Below are 17,763 nucleotides of genomic sequence, written 5' to 3'. Positions count from 1 at the left end.
AGCTAGTAACGAGCTCCCAGAAGTTGTTCAATTCCCAGTGTGCTGTGCCGTAGGACACCAATGTGTTAGACCCTGGGACAACATGCCTGAAAGAATGACTTCTTGGAAAGGAGGCGATTTCTCCTGGGGGCCTTTTAGGAGTGCAGGAATAGCTTCCAACACAGAACAGGTGAGTGTGCCAGCTCAAGTGTGTGCTCATGCAGTTACACTAAATGCTTCGAAACAGTCAGTGGTATGGGGAAAGACCGCGGTAGAGGGCTGGACTGGAAGACATGGCTTAGGACGGCTTGTCCTTTGGCTTAAAGGACTGGGCCAGTGTAATGGCTATTGCTGGGCTCAGAGGTCAGATGCTGCTTAAGATTTTTTCAAAAGTAGCCCAACACAGTCAGGTAATTTGTAGGTTCTTTGATCTCAAAACTCTCTTAATCTAGCAGTGGTAGGTAAAGCGGGGGGGGAAGTTTCTGCTTTCACTTCTGCTCAACACCAGGAGCAGCTCATTCATGTGAGCTATGTGGTGTCACTGGGACCTGCCTTAGTGCCACGGGGCTGGGGAAGGGTTTAGAGGGGAAACCGTACGAGGAGCGGCTGGAGTCCCTGGGTTTGTTCAGCTGGAGCAGAGGAGGCCGAGGGCAGCCCTCATGGCGCTCTGCAGCTCCCTCCCAAGGGGAGGAGGAGGGGCAGGGCTGGTCTCTTCTCTCTGGTGACCAACGCCAGGACCCGAGGGAATGGCAGGGAGATGTGCCAGGGGAGGGTTAGGCTGGGCATTAGGGAAAGGCTCTTCCCCCAGAGGGTGGTGGAGCCCTGGCACAGGCTCCCCAGGGAGGCATCACGGCACCAGCCTGGCGATATTCCAGAAGCACTTGGCCAAGGCCCTCAGAGACATGGTGTGAATTTGGGGTGTCCTGTGCAGGGACAGGAGCTGGGCTCGATGGTCCTTGTGGGTCCCTTCCAGCTCAGGGCATTCTGTGATTCTACTTACTCAGTGTAGGGGACAGGATCCTAGTGCAAGACAGAGAGCATGAAGTAAGATTGTAGCACGTTCAGGATAGACAGTCGTGTGTTTTGGGTCATGGTCTTCTAAATTAGCCTTCCCTAAAGGTCCCATAACCAGTAAAGCACTAAGAGGTACCTCACATGCCAGCATCATGTTCGTGCCTGAGACAAACGGTGCTTCCCTGCCGCCCTCAGAGGTCCTGCCGGCTCCACAAAAGCAAGAGCTTTCCAGCAGCACTGGTGGTTGCTTCAGTGCCTTGTGTTTCTTATGAATTTCCCAGAACTGATGTCCTCTTCAGAGAAGCTTTAAGGGAGAAGCAGCTGAAGAGCCCAGATATTTGCCCGAATCTTTGCTGTCCACCCTCTTGTACCTGTCTTTCTGTCTGGTCATATATTCTGGCATACATCTGTGAAAGGTTTCAGTCATGTTTGCATAATCGTAGAGGAGAAGGAAGTAAGTCTTAAATGCTAGAAATGCTCCAAATACTGCTCTGGTCATTCTGACCCATCTTGCCGTGGCCCAAAGTTGTTTGCCATCGTTGTGCAGAGACACCCAGGTGGGCAGCTGCCTGCGTGTGTGCTGGCCTTTGAGGAACCGACCAGCAATACCGGAGTAACCCAGCAACTCTGGTCCTGCCTGGCCACAGAGGCTTTTCTGACTCACGTCTTGGCTGTGAAGGGTCACTTCCTGACTGAGGTTTCCCACCTACTTCTAGACATGTCAGAGAGGCCTTCCCTTGCTTCAGCCTGGAGGAAATAGAAGCAGCATTTCTCCTGGCTGGGTAAGCATTGGTGTGTTTATGCTCATATCACCCAGGTCAATCCCTTTCTGAAAGGAGGTGCAACTAGTTTTCTCCAGCCTTTCTAAAAGTACTGTTTTTATAACTTGAAGAGCTAGTGGGAGCTCGTTCTCTATTAACCTGTCCTGTACAGGCTTACCAGAGTGCTCAGTTACTTTGATAACAATTTCAGGGTTCACTGAAAATGAGGAAGAGCCTGGAAGCGGGCTCTTTAGGCAGTGGTTCTGCCCAAAGTGATGCCTGCCTCAACCTCAAGGAGCTCTGATCATTCTTGCTTGTTGACAGGTCGGAGAAGGTTTGTGCTCCACCACAGGGAGCGTTACAAACCTTCGAGGTGCGGATGGTTCAGGCTGAGAGACCAGTTTCGCTTGGATCCTAGGAGCTGATGTGACCCCTGCCTTCACATCTTCTGTACTTGTCTGTCTGGGTCCCTGCTGCTGGGCTCACCGTTCCTGCTTCCGTCTGAGGAGCTCTGACCTGCACGACGGCAGCGAGGTTTAGGACTTTGACAAGCAGTGGGGGTGACTTGAGGGCTGCTCAGTTGTCTGTCTGATGCCCTGCAAGGCAATTTCTTTAGGCAATTTTTATGTTTCCCCCGTTGAGTTTGCACGCCAGAAGAGCAGGTAGGCAACTTTGTTCCCTGTAGCTGCTCGTGATTCGTGTGATCTTTTTTCTTTTCATCCCTGTGACCTGAAGTTGGCCTGTTTGAGGCTTATTCCCGACTTTTCCATAGGAGCTTTTCTCTGTCCTACAGCACTTGTACCTAGTTCACCTTCTAAATTTCTGCAAACCATTTTCAACAGATTTTCACCTATATTTGTCTATGATGTCAGCAATGGATGTGTTCTGCTCTGGTCAGGCAAGTGCACAACTGGAGGGGCAAAAAAGCACTTGCACTGTTTCCTGGCTCACTGCATGAGGCAAAAAGTGGCAACTTCCTCTGATGCAAGTCCCCTGCTCCTACTACTGTCCATCCTCATCACGCTTGTTAGAGCCTCACCAGGGTAAGAAACAACTGCCGTGGGTCCTGGCTGGCCAACCACCCTGTGCTGTGCTCCATGGTGGTACCTGGTTGCCTGAAGTAGGAGGAGAGGATCCCTTTGCAGGGAGGTATCACCTGAGCTGGGTCCCATGTCACACACTGACCTTGGAGAGCACAAGAACACGGCTCATGTAGTGAGAGATGATGCTAGTTAGCCTTGGCTCAGGGCTGGGTACTGAATGGCAGGGAAGCGCCCATGAGCTTCAACAAGGCAGCACGGACAGTGTCATCCAGGTGCTGTGCGTGACCCTGCAGTGCTGTCGGGGCCCTCTGCTATTAATGTTCCCTGCTGCTTGGCCTTCCTGTGGCACAGCTCCTCCGGCCTTCGCAATGAGCAGGGTCCTGCTTTCTGGGATGACCAGTTTTATCACTTGGTGCTCCAATTTCTTCTGCTGCACACGCTGCTGTGTTGGAGCGTCTCAGCATCTCTCAGCAGCCCTGCCGTTACAAGGGACCTCTCTGAAGGGGGCACCTGCTCGGCAGGATCACCTCTGACTTTGAATTCAAAGAGATGGAGACAGTGCTCACAAAGGGGGCCCTCAGTCCAGGGACTGTGTGTCTAGCCTAAGCCTAAGCCATCCTGACATTGGGCCCTGGGTGGCTGATGTGGAAATGTCTGCTGGGAGTAAAGAATGGCCCCTGCCGAGTCCCTGCTTACTGTGGGCAATTGAGGGCTGTTTGTGGAAGGGGATGGGCTGGTTTCGATCAGCGCATGAAGTAAAGCAGTTTTCAGGGCCCCACTGCGGCTGGCCTGTCCCCCCCTCGCAGGCAGGCAGGCACCAGCCTGCTGACGAGCAGGAGGAAATGAAAATGTTCCACCGGTTTATTCAGCTCAGTGCTTTGGCTCTCTTCAGGATGATGGAACCCTGATGGGTTTGCTGCCTTTTCCTCCACCAGCTGCTCTGTTGTTCTCAGAAGGATCCCAAACCTCACGGGTCTGGTACACGTGCTTCTGGGTAGCTGCAAAGCAGCAACCTCCTTCACCCATCCCCTGATGAAATCAGGCTCAAGGCTAAGCTACCAGGAGAGGATGGCCAGCATCGTTGGCCCCAAAGCAGAGCTACTCAGCCCCTTGGCTCCTAGTGAGCTGTCTTGAACATGTTTCTGCCTCTCCTCACTCCCCTTTCCTTGCAGCTCTTCCCCACCCCTGAAGAAATACTCACCGTGGCCAAGGCCTGGCTCTTTGCTGCTGGACCTCAGCAGCCTGGAGACCTGCTTCTAGAAGCCTCTTTCAGGAAAGAGCAGCTGACCAGGATTGCTGTCCATGATCATGCTCATTGTATCTGTGTCCAGGGCTAGGACACTTCCATGAACCTTTTATTTTCCCAGACTTCCCATGGAGATTTGCACGCCAGCTCCCATGCCCTTTCACAGCCAGGCTCTGCAGCCGGGGTATCAGCCTCCCCCTGGAGCCCTGGGGGTCGGGGGCTGGCAGCACCCAGCAGCATCCTAAAGACGTGTCAATGAGCAGAGCTCTGGGGAGCTGCACTGGTGCTGGGTCGTTCCTCTGTGCCACCTCTGCTCAGTGTTAGGTTATGACATGTTCCTGGCAGGAAACCTCAGCAAAGATTAGACAGTCATTGCTATCTTCTCCAACCACAACCAGCTTGTTACATGCTAAGCTGTGGGTTGCTGAGCTGTCCAGTGTTGACTGCTGTACATTTCTGGTTCCTGAAGTGACCTTTTATTTTTAGACATATTTAGACTTTTCAAACTAATTCCTTCTGATTCCTCTCCCACTCCCATTTTCCCCAGACTGGTAGCAGAGCACAGGTATGCAGGGGTGGCTGTGGCCAGGCTCTCCTGTTTTCAACTAGCCCAGCACATCACCTGGGGCAACCCTTATGCTCTTCCTGCAGCTGCAGACATAGGTCTCAGTTGTACCAGTATCCACACCCTGGTTTGCCAGAGGTGCCTACCACAACAGCCAGCTGGCCCCTGCAGAGGAGCCCTGGACTCAGCCTTGCCTCTGGGATTTCAGCCTGTCTGCACATGTGGCTGGTTCTTTAGGGCCTGTTTGGGAATGGAGGAGCAGATACTTGGCGTGCAGAGACCTTGGCTGTTGGCTGTTCACCTTATCCTGTGATTGCCAGAGCAATGCAGCTGTTCAGCTTCTCCGTAGAGCAGCAAAACACCCCAAGAAGGACAAACTCTGCACATCTGGGGGCTTCTCTCCACTATATTGAGAGTTTCCTCACCTCCCATGGTTAGTCTGGTCCTGCCCTTCAGGGATTCTTGACATTGTTTGATAGTTTAAAATACCCATTATTCCCACCTGTTGGTAGGAAGGGTATTTCTCCCAGGTGCGGTGTCCCATTCCATGGTAATAAAGTTGGTGGCATCTAAACTACTGCTTAGGCTCTTCCACCTATTTTATCTTCATTCCTCTAGTTCCTCGTGAGCTCATGTGCCGCTGCCCAGCTGTAAATCTTGCAATGTCCCCTCAGCACAGGCTCAGCACCCATACGCCTTCTGCAGCAATGCTGAGCCTGCCTAGGACAGCCTGTCCAGCTGGGGAACAGAGCCAGCATCTTGCTGGCTCTCCAAAGGGGGCTGATATATGGGAGTTCCTGTATCTTTTCCCCCTTATCCTCAGTCATGCTTTTTGCTCTTAAATGTGCAACGCCACACCTGTGCTCTTGCTGGGAACAGGGCAAGCCATGTGCTGGTCTAAGACCAGACCACGACCTGCAGATCAAGGGAAGCTATCCCTGCTCTCTGCCTGCACTGGGAATAGTGGACCCAGTGCTGAACCCTGAATTCAGGAAGAGGGATGTGGGAGAGAGATCACCAAAGGGCAACCGAGATGGTCATGGAGCTGGGCACACAGCCTGCAATGAGCGTTTATGGGAGCCAGACTGGTTTTGTCTGATGAAGAGGAGGAGAAGGCCCATCTAATAGCAGCTCACAACTACTTGAAGGACAGTTTTGCTGCCAGTGGCGCCCAGTTATTCCCAGCAATGGCAGACAAGATAGGACCAATGGCCACATATACAGCTTCAGAGATGCAGGTTGGGCATTAGGAAAACATCTTATCTAGGAGGATGGTGCAGCCCTTTGACAGATCATCAGAGCGATGGAAGGTCACTGTCCCTGTGGGTTGTCAAGACCTTGACATGGCTGACTTGCTCTGGTGGCAAGGATGGTCCAGCTCCAAGTGTTAGTTTGGCCTGAAGTCCTCTGGGTGTTCCTGTTGCTGTGACACTCTGCATGGCATGCTGAGGTTGCCTCATGCAGGAATCTCGATACCCCAGCACGCTCTGTCACTCAGATTGCTTCGTCCTGTACTAATAATGGGAAACGCAAGTTCCCATTCAGTGCAGCTGACTTCGTAGCTGGAGTCAAAGCAGAGACACCTTCTGCATCACCTACATAAAAATACCTTTTTCCAAGTTTAATTTCTACATTAAGTCCCGTCATGCTCCTGTTCCTGCCCTGCAGCTTTGGTTTGATTCATAGGGCAAGCTGAAGGAAAATCCTTACAAAGATGAAGCTCATCAGGAGCAGCAGGTCAGAACCGTCATTTCCACCGCAGCAGCCTGTGGGGCTGGCGGCCATGGGGACTGTGCCTGGCTGCTGTGGTGAAGGATGAGCCCGTCTCCGTGGAGGAGTGAGGCGGGTGCTGCCGCCTGTCCTGGAGGCGTGTGAACTTGGCTCCGCGTTCCCTGTGGCTGGCACTGCCGCAGCGACACGCAGCCAGACCCACTGGCTCCCCGCTCCTCCCCGCGCTGAACTCATGGGATGTTTGTGCCGGGGGCCGGTGTGGCCTGAAAGCCCAGAGGTGAGCAGCAGGGAGGTGCCTGTGTGTGTGTAGGGGGTGAGGGCTGTCCGGACACAGCCCTTTGCTTTCTCTGGCATGGTCCACCCAGGCCTGCCTCACGGCACCATCACTCGTTCTGGCCCCAGCGCAGAGGGGCAGGGCGGGATGGTAATGAGAGAGGTGCGATGGGGACAGCCCGGGGAGGACAGGCTGCAGCGTCGGTCCAGCCAGGAGAGCACCACGGCAGAGCTGGGGGGTCCATGCCTTCACCCACCCTCAGCACCCGCAGCGCCACCAGGGCCAGGACTGGGGACATGAATCCGTGACGGGTGATGGGGTCAGGAAGAAGATTGTCCCTAGCAGCGCATCGGTCAGTGTGACACAGGCTGGAGACCTGCCAGCAACATGGGTCTGTGGGCAGAGAGGGAACTAACCACTGCTAGAAGCAGAAGTGAAAAGCAGGCAGAAGTGAAAGCAGAGCCCAGAGCTGCTTCCCAGGCAGTTCCCCTCTGCAGAGCGCCCGGGAGCAGCCAGCAGCACGGCCATGGAGCCCCTCTCCTTCCAGGAATACATCTGCTCCCTGGACCCCGCCACCCTGCCCCGTATCCTCAGGATTTGCTCCGGGGTCTATTTCCAAGGTGAGTGCTCGGTGCCTGCTGCCTCTGAAGGGTGCCCCAAGGCTGTGCCACCTCTTTTCCATGCCACTGCAGCCCCGCTCCCCCCTCCCACCCTGAAGATGGCTGCTCCCCTGCCACCGGGGTGCCCAAGCCCAGGGAGAGGCACAGGTCCTCCTGCCACCACCAGACACTAGTGCCTAAGGCACAGCTTCTTGCAAAAAACTTTCTCTTCTCCAGCCAGTGCCCAGCCAGCTGAGTGCCCCAGTGCATTCAGTCATGCTGCTAGGAAAGCAGGGGGCACCAAAACACGTCCAAGCTGGTCTTCCACTTCCACATGCACAGCTCTCATCCCAGGTTGTGAATCGCCTGCTGGCGGAGGATGTGGCAGGGATGGAGCCACACGCTCGGTGGCTGGAGGAAGGTGGGATGGCGTTGCTCCTGGCCTCAGCGTGAGGGTTCCAGCATGGGAGCAGAGAGCAGCCTGGTCTGAGTTCTGCTTCTTCATGGGCCGTGTTCCTGGAGACATCTTAGGTTGAGGAGAAGCCTTGACCAAAATGGCTTCTTCAGCTGCTGGCAATGTTGGTGGTGGAACAGGACCAGAAATTAGCAAATGCTTTTGCTGGATTTCTGGGGCTCCCAAAAATGCTGAGAAAGCACAGCAGGATCCTGGCAACACCCATGTGGCAACTACCATCAAGACTTGTAGGATTTGTACCATTTGTTTAGGTTACACTGACTTTCAAAGAGCAGGAGAAGTGGTTGGGATGGTCTTACTCTGCTTCTCTATAGCTCAGCTGGGGTGGATGTTTAGGTTTCCCAAAGACTTCTGATGCCCTTGATAACAACTTAACGTTGCTAAATGAGTAAACAATGCTGCAGCAGCAGTCGATTTGTTTAGTATTTGCTTGCTGGTAGTCATGATGAGGTAGCTGCTAATTTCTGCATTGCATAGCGGGGGTTTGTCTTGAGTTCACCCCAGGGAGGGGAGAAGTTTGGGGCTGCACAGGAGGTTTGGAAGCAGCTCAATGAATGCAAAGACTTAAGGGCATTGCTTGTCTTGGAGGGTATCATGATGTGGTAGGGTAGCCTGAGGAGCTCCTGCTCCAGGAAAGGCTCCAGCTCCAGGACAGGCACAGCTAACCCCGTCCCTTTGCAGTGTGATCAAGCACTGAATCTTTCCTGCTGCATTTTTGATCTGAATTACATCCGTTCAGCCTCCAGCCATTCCTGTTGTGCTCTTCTGCACGCCTTTTCCCCCGTTATGATGCCAGCACAGTCACCAGCACTGGAAGCTTTCCAGGACGTGGGCTATACAAGCTTCCAGGTACTCCTGATTCCTCAGAAATGAGCATCAGCCAACAAAGACCCCTCAGCCAGCCTCCTGGTTGCGTGTTCCCCTGGCTGCGCCGGCCCTCGCAGACAGAACAGAGCGCAACTGGGGATCAGTCAGTGCCACACCCTGCAGAGGTGTGCTGCCCTGCACTGATGATGGTTCTTGAACACTTCTGGATTTCCTGCCGTTACTGAAGATTTTACTACTTCTGGCTTTTTGTTAGCAAAAATGTGCGTGGGTCCCCAAGGTTTAACACAAAACTGCTGCTGGTCTCGTTCCCTGCCTGTGCTCCTCTCCCCTCTTCTGCATTTTCGATCCTGCCTTATGTTGTGAAACTGCTCTGGCTTGGTGCTGCAGTGGAGCTGAAGAGTGCTTTGGGCTCCTGCACAGGGTATCCACAGCCACGCCTGTCTGTGTGTCTTGCTGCCAGCCCAGGGAGCCAGCCACGCCACGGGCGCATGGAGTGAACAGAGCCTCTGCGCTTGGGGTGTGAGGCACCTCTCTGTTCTGGGCAGCGCGGCTGTGGGTTTCCTTCCTTTGCACACCATGCCCTTGATGCTGTCACAGAGCGACAGGGCATGGGAGGGCTGGAGGAGGGGTCTGGGGCTTACACAACACGCAATATGTTCTGAAACTTCCTAGCTTTCGTCCACCTCTTCCTCTGGTTTATTTTTTCACACTTATTTCTACTTTGGGGTTCCCCCTGCTCTGGCGGCAAGTCCCACCCCACTGCTCCCCCCTGCACCCCACAGCTGAGCGGTGGTCAGTGCTGCGGCAGTGTCCTTTCCCCGCGCTCAGGCGCTGATGCCCAACACGGGGACAGCAGCACATCTCTGGCGGTGTCCAACCTCGGCTCCGTCTGTCTGCCCAGACCTGCCAGGGTGCTGCATGTGCTGGGGCCCCGAACTAATGTGTTGCCATCGTGGCCAAAGACACTGGCTTGCCCCGCACACCAGGTGGATCTGTGCCAGCCCCACCTCTGCCCACTGCTGAGTCCACTGAGCTGCTCTGTCCTTCCCTGAACAGCTTCCCTCCCTCCCCAGCACCCTCCACCCACACCCCATGGCCTCCTGCAATCCCAGGGGCAGGGGGGTCCCCTTGGCCCCATCACAGCCACAGGCACTGGGACTGGGGCTCCATCAGGGACATCCGTGCACTGGTGGCTGCCAGGACATCTGGGCTTGACTCACATCTCAGAAAGGACAAAGCCCATGGCCAGGACCAGCCCACGGGTCACCTCCCTCCCCACTGCCCTGGGGACCTCATCACAGCTGGCCAAGCAGAGGGGCCCCCACTATGTAACTGGTATTTGTTAGTGGCACAGAGCATGACTACCTGTGATGGGAATCACTAAATCACTGAGGTTGGCAGGGACCTCTAGAGATCCTCCAGGCCAACCCCCAGTTCAAGCAGGGTCAGCAGGAGCTGGTTGTTCAGGACTTTGTCCATCTGGGCTTTGAATAGCTCCAGTGATGGAGACTCCACAACCTCTCTGGGCAACCTGTCCCAGTGTTTGACCACCAGCAGAGTAAGAAAACGTCTTACATTCAGGGAAGTTTCATGTGTTCCAGTTTGTGCCCATGGCCTCTGGTCCTGGCACTGGGCACCACTGAGAAGAGCCTGGCTTTGCATCCTCCCTTCAGGTATTAGTATACATTGATGAGATTCCCCCTTAAGTCTTGTCTCCTCCAGGCTGAAGGGTCCCAGCCCTCTCAGCCTTTCCTCACAGGAGAGATGCTCCAGTCTCTTCGCCACCCTTGTGGCCATTTATGGGACTCTCTCCAGTATGTCGACATCTCTCTTGTACTGGGGAGCCCATCACTGGACACAGCATTCCAGGTGTGGCCTCACCAGCGCTGAGCAGAGGGGAAGGATCACCTCCCTCGACCTGCTCGCCACACTTTGCCTGATGTAGCCCAGGACAGCATTCACCTTCTTTGCAGCAGGGGCATGTTGCTGGCTCATGTTCAGCCTAGTGTCCACCAGGACCCCGGTTGTTTTCTACCAAGCTGCTTTCCAGCCAGACAGCCCCCAGCATGTGCTGGTGCTGGAAATTGTTCCTTCCCAGGGACAGGATTTTGCACTTCCCCTTGTTGAACTGCATGAGGTTCCTTTCAGCCCATTCCCCTAGCCTGCCACGGTCGCTCTGGGTGGCCGCACAGCCCTCTGGTCTGTCAGCCTCTCCTCCCAGTTTTGTGTCACCTGCAAACTTGCTGAGGGTGCGCCCTGCCCCATCATCCAGGTCATTAACAAAGAAGTTAAACAAGGCTGGACCCATTACTGATCCCCAGGGCACACTGCCAGCAACTGGCCTCTAGCTGGACTTGGTGCCGCTGATCACCCTCTGGGCCCAGCCATTCAGCCAGGTTTCGGTCCGTCTCAGTGTCTGCTCATCCAGCTCATTCGTCATCAGCTTCTCTATGAGCATGTGAAGGGAGCTAGTGCTAAAAGCCTTATGGTGGTCAAGGCAAAAGATAGCCACTGCTCTCCCCCTGTCTGCCAAGCCAGCCGCCACACTGCAGAAGATGATCAGGTTGGTTAAGCATGATTTCCCCATACTGACTAATCCCAGTCACCTTTTTGTCCTTCGTGTGTCTGGTAATGGTTTCCAGAATTATCTGATCCATCACCTTCCCAGGGTTTGAATGGCCTGTAGGTCCCTTCCTGCCTCTCTTGAAGGTAAGAGTGCATTTGCTTCTTTTGCCAGTCTTCAGGAACCTCCCTTGATTGCCCAGGACCTCTCAGAGATAATAGAGTGGCCACACAAAGTCGGGCATATCCTGACAGGCCCCATGGACTTATGTACGTCTTAGTGCTCCCTTACCTGGTCCTCCTCCACCAAGGTTAGGTCTTCCTTGCTTCAGGCATTCCCCCTGGTGTCAGGGGGGTTCCTGAAGGCTGGTTATACCTGTAGAGACTGAGGCCAAGAAGGCACTGAGCACATCGGCCTTCACTGTGTCCTTTGTTGCCAAGTCCCCTGCCCCATTCAGCAGCAGACCTGCATTTTTCCCAGTCTTCCTTTTGCTGTTGATGTGCTTGTAGAAGCCTTTCTTGTTGCCCTTCACATCCCTTGGCAGATTCAGCTCCGGGCAGGCTTGGCTTTCCTAACCCTATCCCCACATGCTAAACCGTGTCTCTGTGCTCCTCCTGGGCCACCTGCCCCTGCTTGTACACCACCCTCATGTGTCTGAGTTCAGTCCAGAGCTCCCAACTGTTGGACAGGAGCACGTGCAGGTGTTCTGAGGAAGCAGTAAAGGCCAGCTGACAGAGGGTGGTGAGGCCCAGGGAAATTGTGGCCACCCCATCATTGGAAGTGTTCAAGGTCAGGTTGGATGGGGCTCTGAGCAACCTGATCAAGTGAAAGATGTCCCTGCAGGGGACATGTCCATGGCAGGGGGTTTGGACCAGATGGTCTGTGAAGGTCCTTTCCAACCCAAACCATTCTGTGATTCTATGAAATGCTGGTAGAGGCATTTTCTTTGAGAAAATCTCCCTCCTCACCCTGCAGGGTCTGTGTACGAGGTCTCAGGCAACGAATGCTGCTTGTCGACGGGTGACCTGCTGAAAGTCACGGCCGTGGCACTGCAGAAGGTCATCTGTGAGGACACGGCGACAGGGCAGACAACAGAGCTGCCACTGACATTTAAGGGTGAGCAGGGCTGCCCTGTCCCAGCCCAAACCCAATGGGTGCCCTCCTCCTGGGGGAAACCTTTACAGCCCCTATGGGTTCAGCCTCGTTGCCCCACAGGTCTTTTCCAGCCTGCCCCAGCACCGGGACCGTGCCCAACACTGCAGCAACCGTTCCTGGAGAGTGGCAGGCAGCAGGGCCTGATGCTGCAACAGGTGCTGGGACAGTGGGATGGGCAGCCACAGCTCCTGCTGTGCCCCACCATCAGCCCCCATGCCCTGCTCCTGCACCCCGTCTACGAGGTGCACGCTGTCATGCACTGTGAGTCCGGATGGGGCAGGCAGGGTGCTGGGGGGCTCAGGGTGGGAGTGCTGCAGGATTCAGGGCAGGGGTGCTGGGGGTTCGGGGTAAGGGTGCTGTGGGGTCAGGGTTGGGTGGGGCAAGGCTGTGGGGTCAGGGGAAGATGCTGTGGGGATTGGGGTGCTGCGGAATCGGGGACCTACACCGGTTTAGAGCCGGGACCCCAATGCACACAGTGTGGGTGGCTGCAGGTGAGGGGACATGAGGGTGGGCGTCCTCTCACACGTGGGAGAGGCTGAGCATGGGGTCAGGGCAGCTCTGCCCCCGCAGTGCGCCGGGATGTGGTGAAGATCCCCTCCACGCTGGAGGTAGATGTGGAGGATGTCACGGAGGAGGCGCAGCATATCCACTTTGCCCGGCCACTGCTGCTGAGCGAGGTTCTGGGGATGGAGGAGATGCTGCCGGTCCAGGCCGAGATCCTGGAGGGTCCGGCCGGCCCCGCCATCTTCAAGAGCACCTGGGTGCCGCGGCTGCAGCGGGGCCAGTGGCTGCAGCTCCACAGCCGCTCCCACACTTGGCGGGTCCTGGCCTCAGCCCCTGGCAGCGGCCGCCATTTCCTCCTATCCAGCGCCTACCAGGGCCGGTTCCGCTGGCGGCCCCGCCAGTTTTCAGGGGTGCAGGAGTTGGCGGCCAACCTGCAGCCCGGCCGGCGGCTGCGCGTGGTGGTGACGCAGGACTGCGAGGGCCAGGGGGACAACATGCCCCCGCTCGGTGTGGGCGACCGGCTGGAGGCCCTGGGGCTGCAGGGGAACGGCCCTGACACCCGGCTGCTCTGCCACCGCCAGGAGGAGGAGGAGGAGGAAGGTGAGGAGATGCTGCTGCCACTGGACCTCGGAGGCAGCTTTGTGGAGGAGGTGTGTGACAGCAAGAAGTACAGGCTGGAGGAGCTGCTGGAGAGGCAGACACTGCCCTGCGAGGTCCGGGTGGTGGCCCCTGACCCAGGGCTGGACCGGGATGTGCTGGGCACCCTGCCCGCCCTGCGGCTGGAGGCCCGCCTGGACCAGCCCTTCCTGGTGGGCAGCTTCTGCGAGGAGCCAGACAAGGGCTTCGAGATCCTGCCGCAGTGGCTGGACTTCTCCATCCTGCCAAGCGACGGGCCCATCCACCCCCCGGCTCCCTGCACCCGCCGCTCCCGGGTGGAGGAGCTGACCGAGGCTTTCTACTACCAGCTGCTGGCCCAGCTGCCCAGCGGCCTGGCCCCGCCACCCCCGCGGCCCCCCAAGCCAGCGCAGGCAGGGACGGGCCCTGGGGGAAGGCACCCCTCAGCCTCCAGATCCCCGGTCCCCAACGCCCCACTGGCGAGAGCCCGCCTGACTCCTCCACTGCCGCCGCTCCCAGCCGTGCCCCGGCCGAGCACCCCCAGCCAGTATGGGCAGCGGAGCCCCCCCGGGGATGCAGGTGAGGCCCCCGGCGCCTCCCAGGCCCCAGCCCCGCCACAGGGTTCAGCCTGGAGATGCCCTGCCCTGGCAGAAGGACGGGGCCCCACAGCAGCATCAGCAGGTCGTGCTTAACTGAGGAGCGCTGCCGGCCACCACCTCCCCGGGGCTGTCCTCATGGGGATCCAGGGCAGGGATGCTCAGCTGGGAATGCCTGCGCTGCAGCCAGCCGGGTCCCCACAGAGGCTGCACCTCCCCATCCCCTTGCCCCATGTGCCAAGGGACCTATGAGGAATTGCCCCATTCCCACGTCCCACATGCTGGGGGGACCCACCAGGGTCTGCCCCATCCCTTCATCCCACACATTGCAGGGAACCTATGGGGGTAGCTGCCCCATTTCCTTGTCCCACATATGGGGGGGCACATGGGGGAGGCCACCCCAGTCCCTTGTCCCACATGGTGGGAAGCAAGGCTTGACCTCAAGGGTGATGGCATGGTGAACACTGCTGACCAGCCCTTGGCCTCCACCTGCCATCAAACGGGGCACCTTCCTCCCCCCCTCCCCCCCCAATCGCAGGGGACCTGTGGCCCCAGAGGCTGGTGTCTGTGGTGGCAGAGGCCCTTCTCCTCCCACACCCTCAGTCCCCACCACCGTGTCTGGGGTGCAGCTCAGACTGCAGAGGTGGGGAGAGCAGGTCAGGCGTCCCCTGGGGGGTTTCTGCTGCAGCCCGTCACGGTGCATCTCCGCAGGCTGTGCTCTCTCTTCCCTTCCAGGCATGGAGAGCGACAGCGCAGAGCACGATTATGAAACTGTTGATGTCAACATGCAAAAGACAAGTAGAAAAATGCAGACAATTTTTCCTTTCTAGGCCTCTAGTTTCTGGAAGCCACACAGCCCCCAAATAATCTTAAACCTTAAATGTCATTGCAGAGGCTAAATACAGCCCCAGGGATCCGCAGCGCAACCTCCACCTGCCTCGATCCCGCAGAATGGTGCCCACTTCCCTCAAAGGCAAGCAGCCTGTAGGCTGTTGGGACAGCCCTGGGCACAAAATAGAGCCTCCTGTTGTGCTGTGGGCTGTGTCCTCAGCTGCCACCTGTGGGATTCTCTGGCAGCTCCAGACCAGCACACAGCAGGGCCACCACCACGATGCCACTGCAATGCCAGCCCAGGCCCTGGGATATGATGTCTTTCTGCTCCACTGCATTGCCACAGTGTCTGGGCTGGGACTACAGATGCTTCCAGGCAGAGATGCTTCTGGGCCAGCATGTCCAGACGCTGGTTGGCACGTGGGGTGGGGTTGGGAGGAGGCATGACAAGGTACTTGACAAGTGCAAACCATGCCCAGATGGGGCTCAAACCAAGTGACACATTTGTACAATTGTGTGTTAGAAACCCACTTTCATAAGGCAGAAGCCACATTTTTCTCAAGCAGAGCCAAACTCACTTCTCACTCCAGCCTAGTTTCTCACCAAGGTTGTAGAAATGTTGTAAAAATGTTGTGGCTTTAGATTTTGCTGGCTTGTTCCGCTGGTGTTAACTGCGTTTGCAAGTGGAAGCAACATCTGTCCCAGACCTCCATGGTCCCCTCCTGCTTGCGAGCGTGCTTGTCACGCTCTCGCAGATTCTTGGCACCTACAGAGGCTCCTGCTGCACTCATGGCATCAGATACAAAAAATGACCTGAAAACGAAATAAGGACCAAAGTTGAACTCTCCATTTCCTTCAAGTTTGGCAAAGCCCCAGGAAAGTGGCAGAGACAAAGACCTCCTGATGCGCATTAAGGGAAAAGAGCTAACAAGGGGAGAGCTTTATACCAAAAGCAAGTGTTTCACTCCTGCATCATGCACTGCACTCTAAAATCAGAGCTGGAAAATAAATTTTAAATCTAATTTAAGATCAAACTATTGTTTTTCTCTTTTTCCCCTCTCCCAGCGAAGAATAGCTCTGGGTTCAGTGTTTCAGTTCACATCACGCCTCACTCAGTGCATAGGGCAGTCCCAAGGCTGCAGGGACAATCTCATTTGGTCAAGCCCGGCTCAAGTCCTAGCTTGGGTTTGGGCTGTTTCCTTCTCCGGCTCTGGTTCTGCCCTGGGATTTACGCTGGGTATCGGCACTCTCTCCTCAAATCAGCACTGTGGGAGAGACACTGACTCTTGAGGTTCTGTCACTGAACGCTCACCCAAGTAGGGAGAACCCAGCTCTACCCTGCAAACAAGCACTAGCCATTCGTTAACCTAAATCATGGGATCAGAGCATCTCAGGAGGGTTTGGGCTGGAAGGGACCATCAAAAATCATCTGGCTCAACCCTTTCCACTGGATCAGGACAACCTGCTCCAGTGTCTTGCCACCATCATCATGAGAAATTTCTTCCTTATCCAATCTAAACCCACCCTCTTTCAGCTTAAAACTATTTCCCCTTGTCCTGTCACTACAGGCCCTGGTAAAACGTCTCTCTCCATTTTTCCTGCAGTCCCCCTTTAAGCACTGAAAGGCCGCAATAAGGTCTCCCTGGGGCCTTCTCTTCCCCAGGCTGAACCACCCAAACTCTCCCAGCCCGCCTGCATGGCTTCATACAACGTACAAAGCTTCAATCTAGAGACCCACCACAGTGGCAGGGGCCAACAGGTGATTAAGTCACCCTAGAATCCAGTTTTTCCTTCTCCCAGGGGAAAACGAATCGCTGGACTATGGCTGGGGAGATGGGCTGCAGGGAGGAGGGGACCAAAGCGCAGAGGAAACCAGAACGCTTGAAAACGCCCGAGTGTTTTCCCTTGTCTCCTTTATTGGAGCCAAAAGCAGTCTGAGTTTGGATTTCACTTAGTTCACCAGTAGTTTTAAATGCAAACTTCCTGTGAAGCAGCCAACGCTTCTGTCCTCTAAGACCTGATCCAAATCGTCCCGCTAGCCAGACAACAGCGGATGGTCCTGAGCGCTTTTAAGATCAAACAGCAAATGGAGACAAGGCAAAGACTTAAAGTCCCTCCTCAGCCACAGAGTTTCTCCTCTCCAGTCACATCACAAGTGTTCTCTCCAGTCGCACAGCTACTCTTTACTGCAAGCAGTTCTATCACCTTCACTTCCAAAAATCATCAGGGATTTTCCTCCTAACCTGCGCACCTCCCGCAAAAGGGAAAAGACAGTACTTTTGGCTTCTAGACTTGCTAGGCTCCAGAGCCTGGAAGCTCACCTGTTACACCTCCATAGGATTTAGCCCCAGAAGCACCCTGGGGGCTACAGCTGTGCCACCTCTGGGCCTGAGCAGGACAGCGGGCTTTGCCCCAGCACTAGCAGCAGCAGCAGGTGCCCTGGGTGCGGCAGCCAGCCCCACAGATGTGCGTACAGGGAAGAACTGCTTTTTCAAAGCCAAGTGTTCACCAGTCCCAGGTAAGACAAACCCCAGCACTTGCAGCTCCGACAGCACCCGGAGCCGACCAGCCCGTGAGCCTACCAGCGTCAGCCCTGGCTGCACGGCAGTTTTTCCAGCAGGCGCCTGGAAACATGGCAGGCAGCAATCAAAGGGCAGGTCAGCACAGCGCAGCAAACCAGGCTGCCATCTGGCAGGCGGCAAGCGCATTTTGCTGCCTCAGTGTGAAAGATCCCAGGTCCTGCTTTTCAGCAAGGCATGCACCACAGAGGCCGCGGTTCCTCTTGTGAGAGCAGCTACATGCCTTATCGGGTCCTGGTGAAAAATGCTTCTGAATATGAACTCCTGAAACGTTGCCATTAACAAATGCAAAACAATTCCCAGAAGGTTGTTTTCAGCTTTGTATTTTATATAACAGGAAGCATGTAATGACTAAGAGGACAGAAAAACACTGAAGCAGCTGCCCTCAGCATGCTGCCTCCCCAA

The 17,763-nt window shown here is 55.8% G+C and overlaps 1 protein-coding gene across 1 annotated transcript; it reads left to right on the top strand.

Moving 5' to 3' along the window:
- Window positions 1–7,024: 7,024 nt before the first annotated feature.
- Window positions 7,025–15,806, top strand: THEMIS2 (thymocyte selection associated family member 2). The gene is made up of 5 exons (XM_075115010.1): window positions 7,025–7,233; window positions 12,054–12,194; window positions 12,294–12,494; window positions 12,804–13,931; window positions 14,684–15,806. Exons 1-5 carry the CDS (start codon window positions 7,140–7,142, stop codon window positions 14,776–14,778), a joined length of 1,659 nt encoding a protein of 552 aa, XP_074971111.1. The 5' UTR covers window positions 7,025–7,139; the 3' UTR covers window positions 14,779–15,806.
- The last annotated feature ends 1,957 nt before the right edge of the window (window positions 15,807–17,763 follow it).

This window comes from Phalacrocorax aristotelis, chromosome 20, assembly GCF_949628215.1.
Source record: "Phalacrocorax aristotelis chromosome 20, bGulAri2.1, whole genome shotgun sequence".
Classification (NCBI taxonomy): Eukaryota; Metazoa; Chordata; class Aves; order Suliformes; family Phalacrocoracidae; genus Phalacrocorax; species Phalacrocorax aristotelis.
The sequence above is the reverse complement of the archived record's forward strand: the minus strand, read 5'-3'. Positions and strand labels throughout refer to the sequence as shown.

Excerpts from the sequence above, each read along its gene's own strand:
- THEMIS2 (XM_075115010.1), top strand. The coding sequence starts at position 7,140 with ATGGAGCCCCTCTCCTTCCAGGAATACATCTGCTCCCTGGACCCCGCC. Across the intron at positions 12,195-12,293 it reads GCTGCCACTGACATTTAAGG|GTCTTTTCCAGCCTGCCCCA; the intron begins GTGAGCAGGGCT and ends GTTGCCCCACAG. Across the intron at positions 13,932-14,683 it reads GAGCCCCCCCGGGGATGCAG|GCATGGAGAGCGACAGCGCA; the intron begins GTGAGGCCCCCG and ends CTTCCCTTCCAG.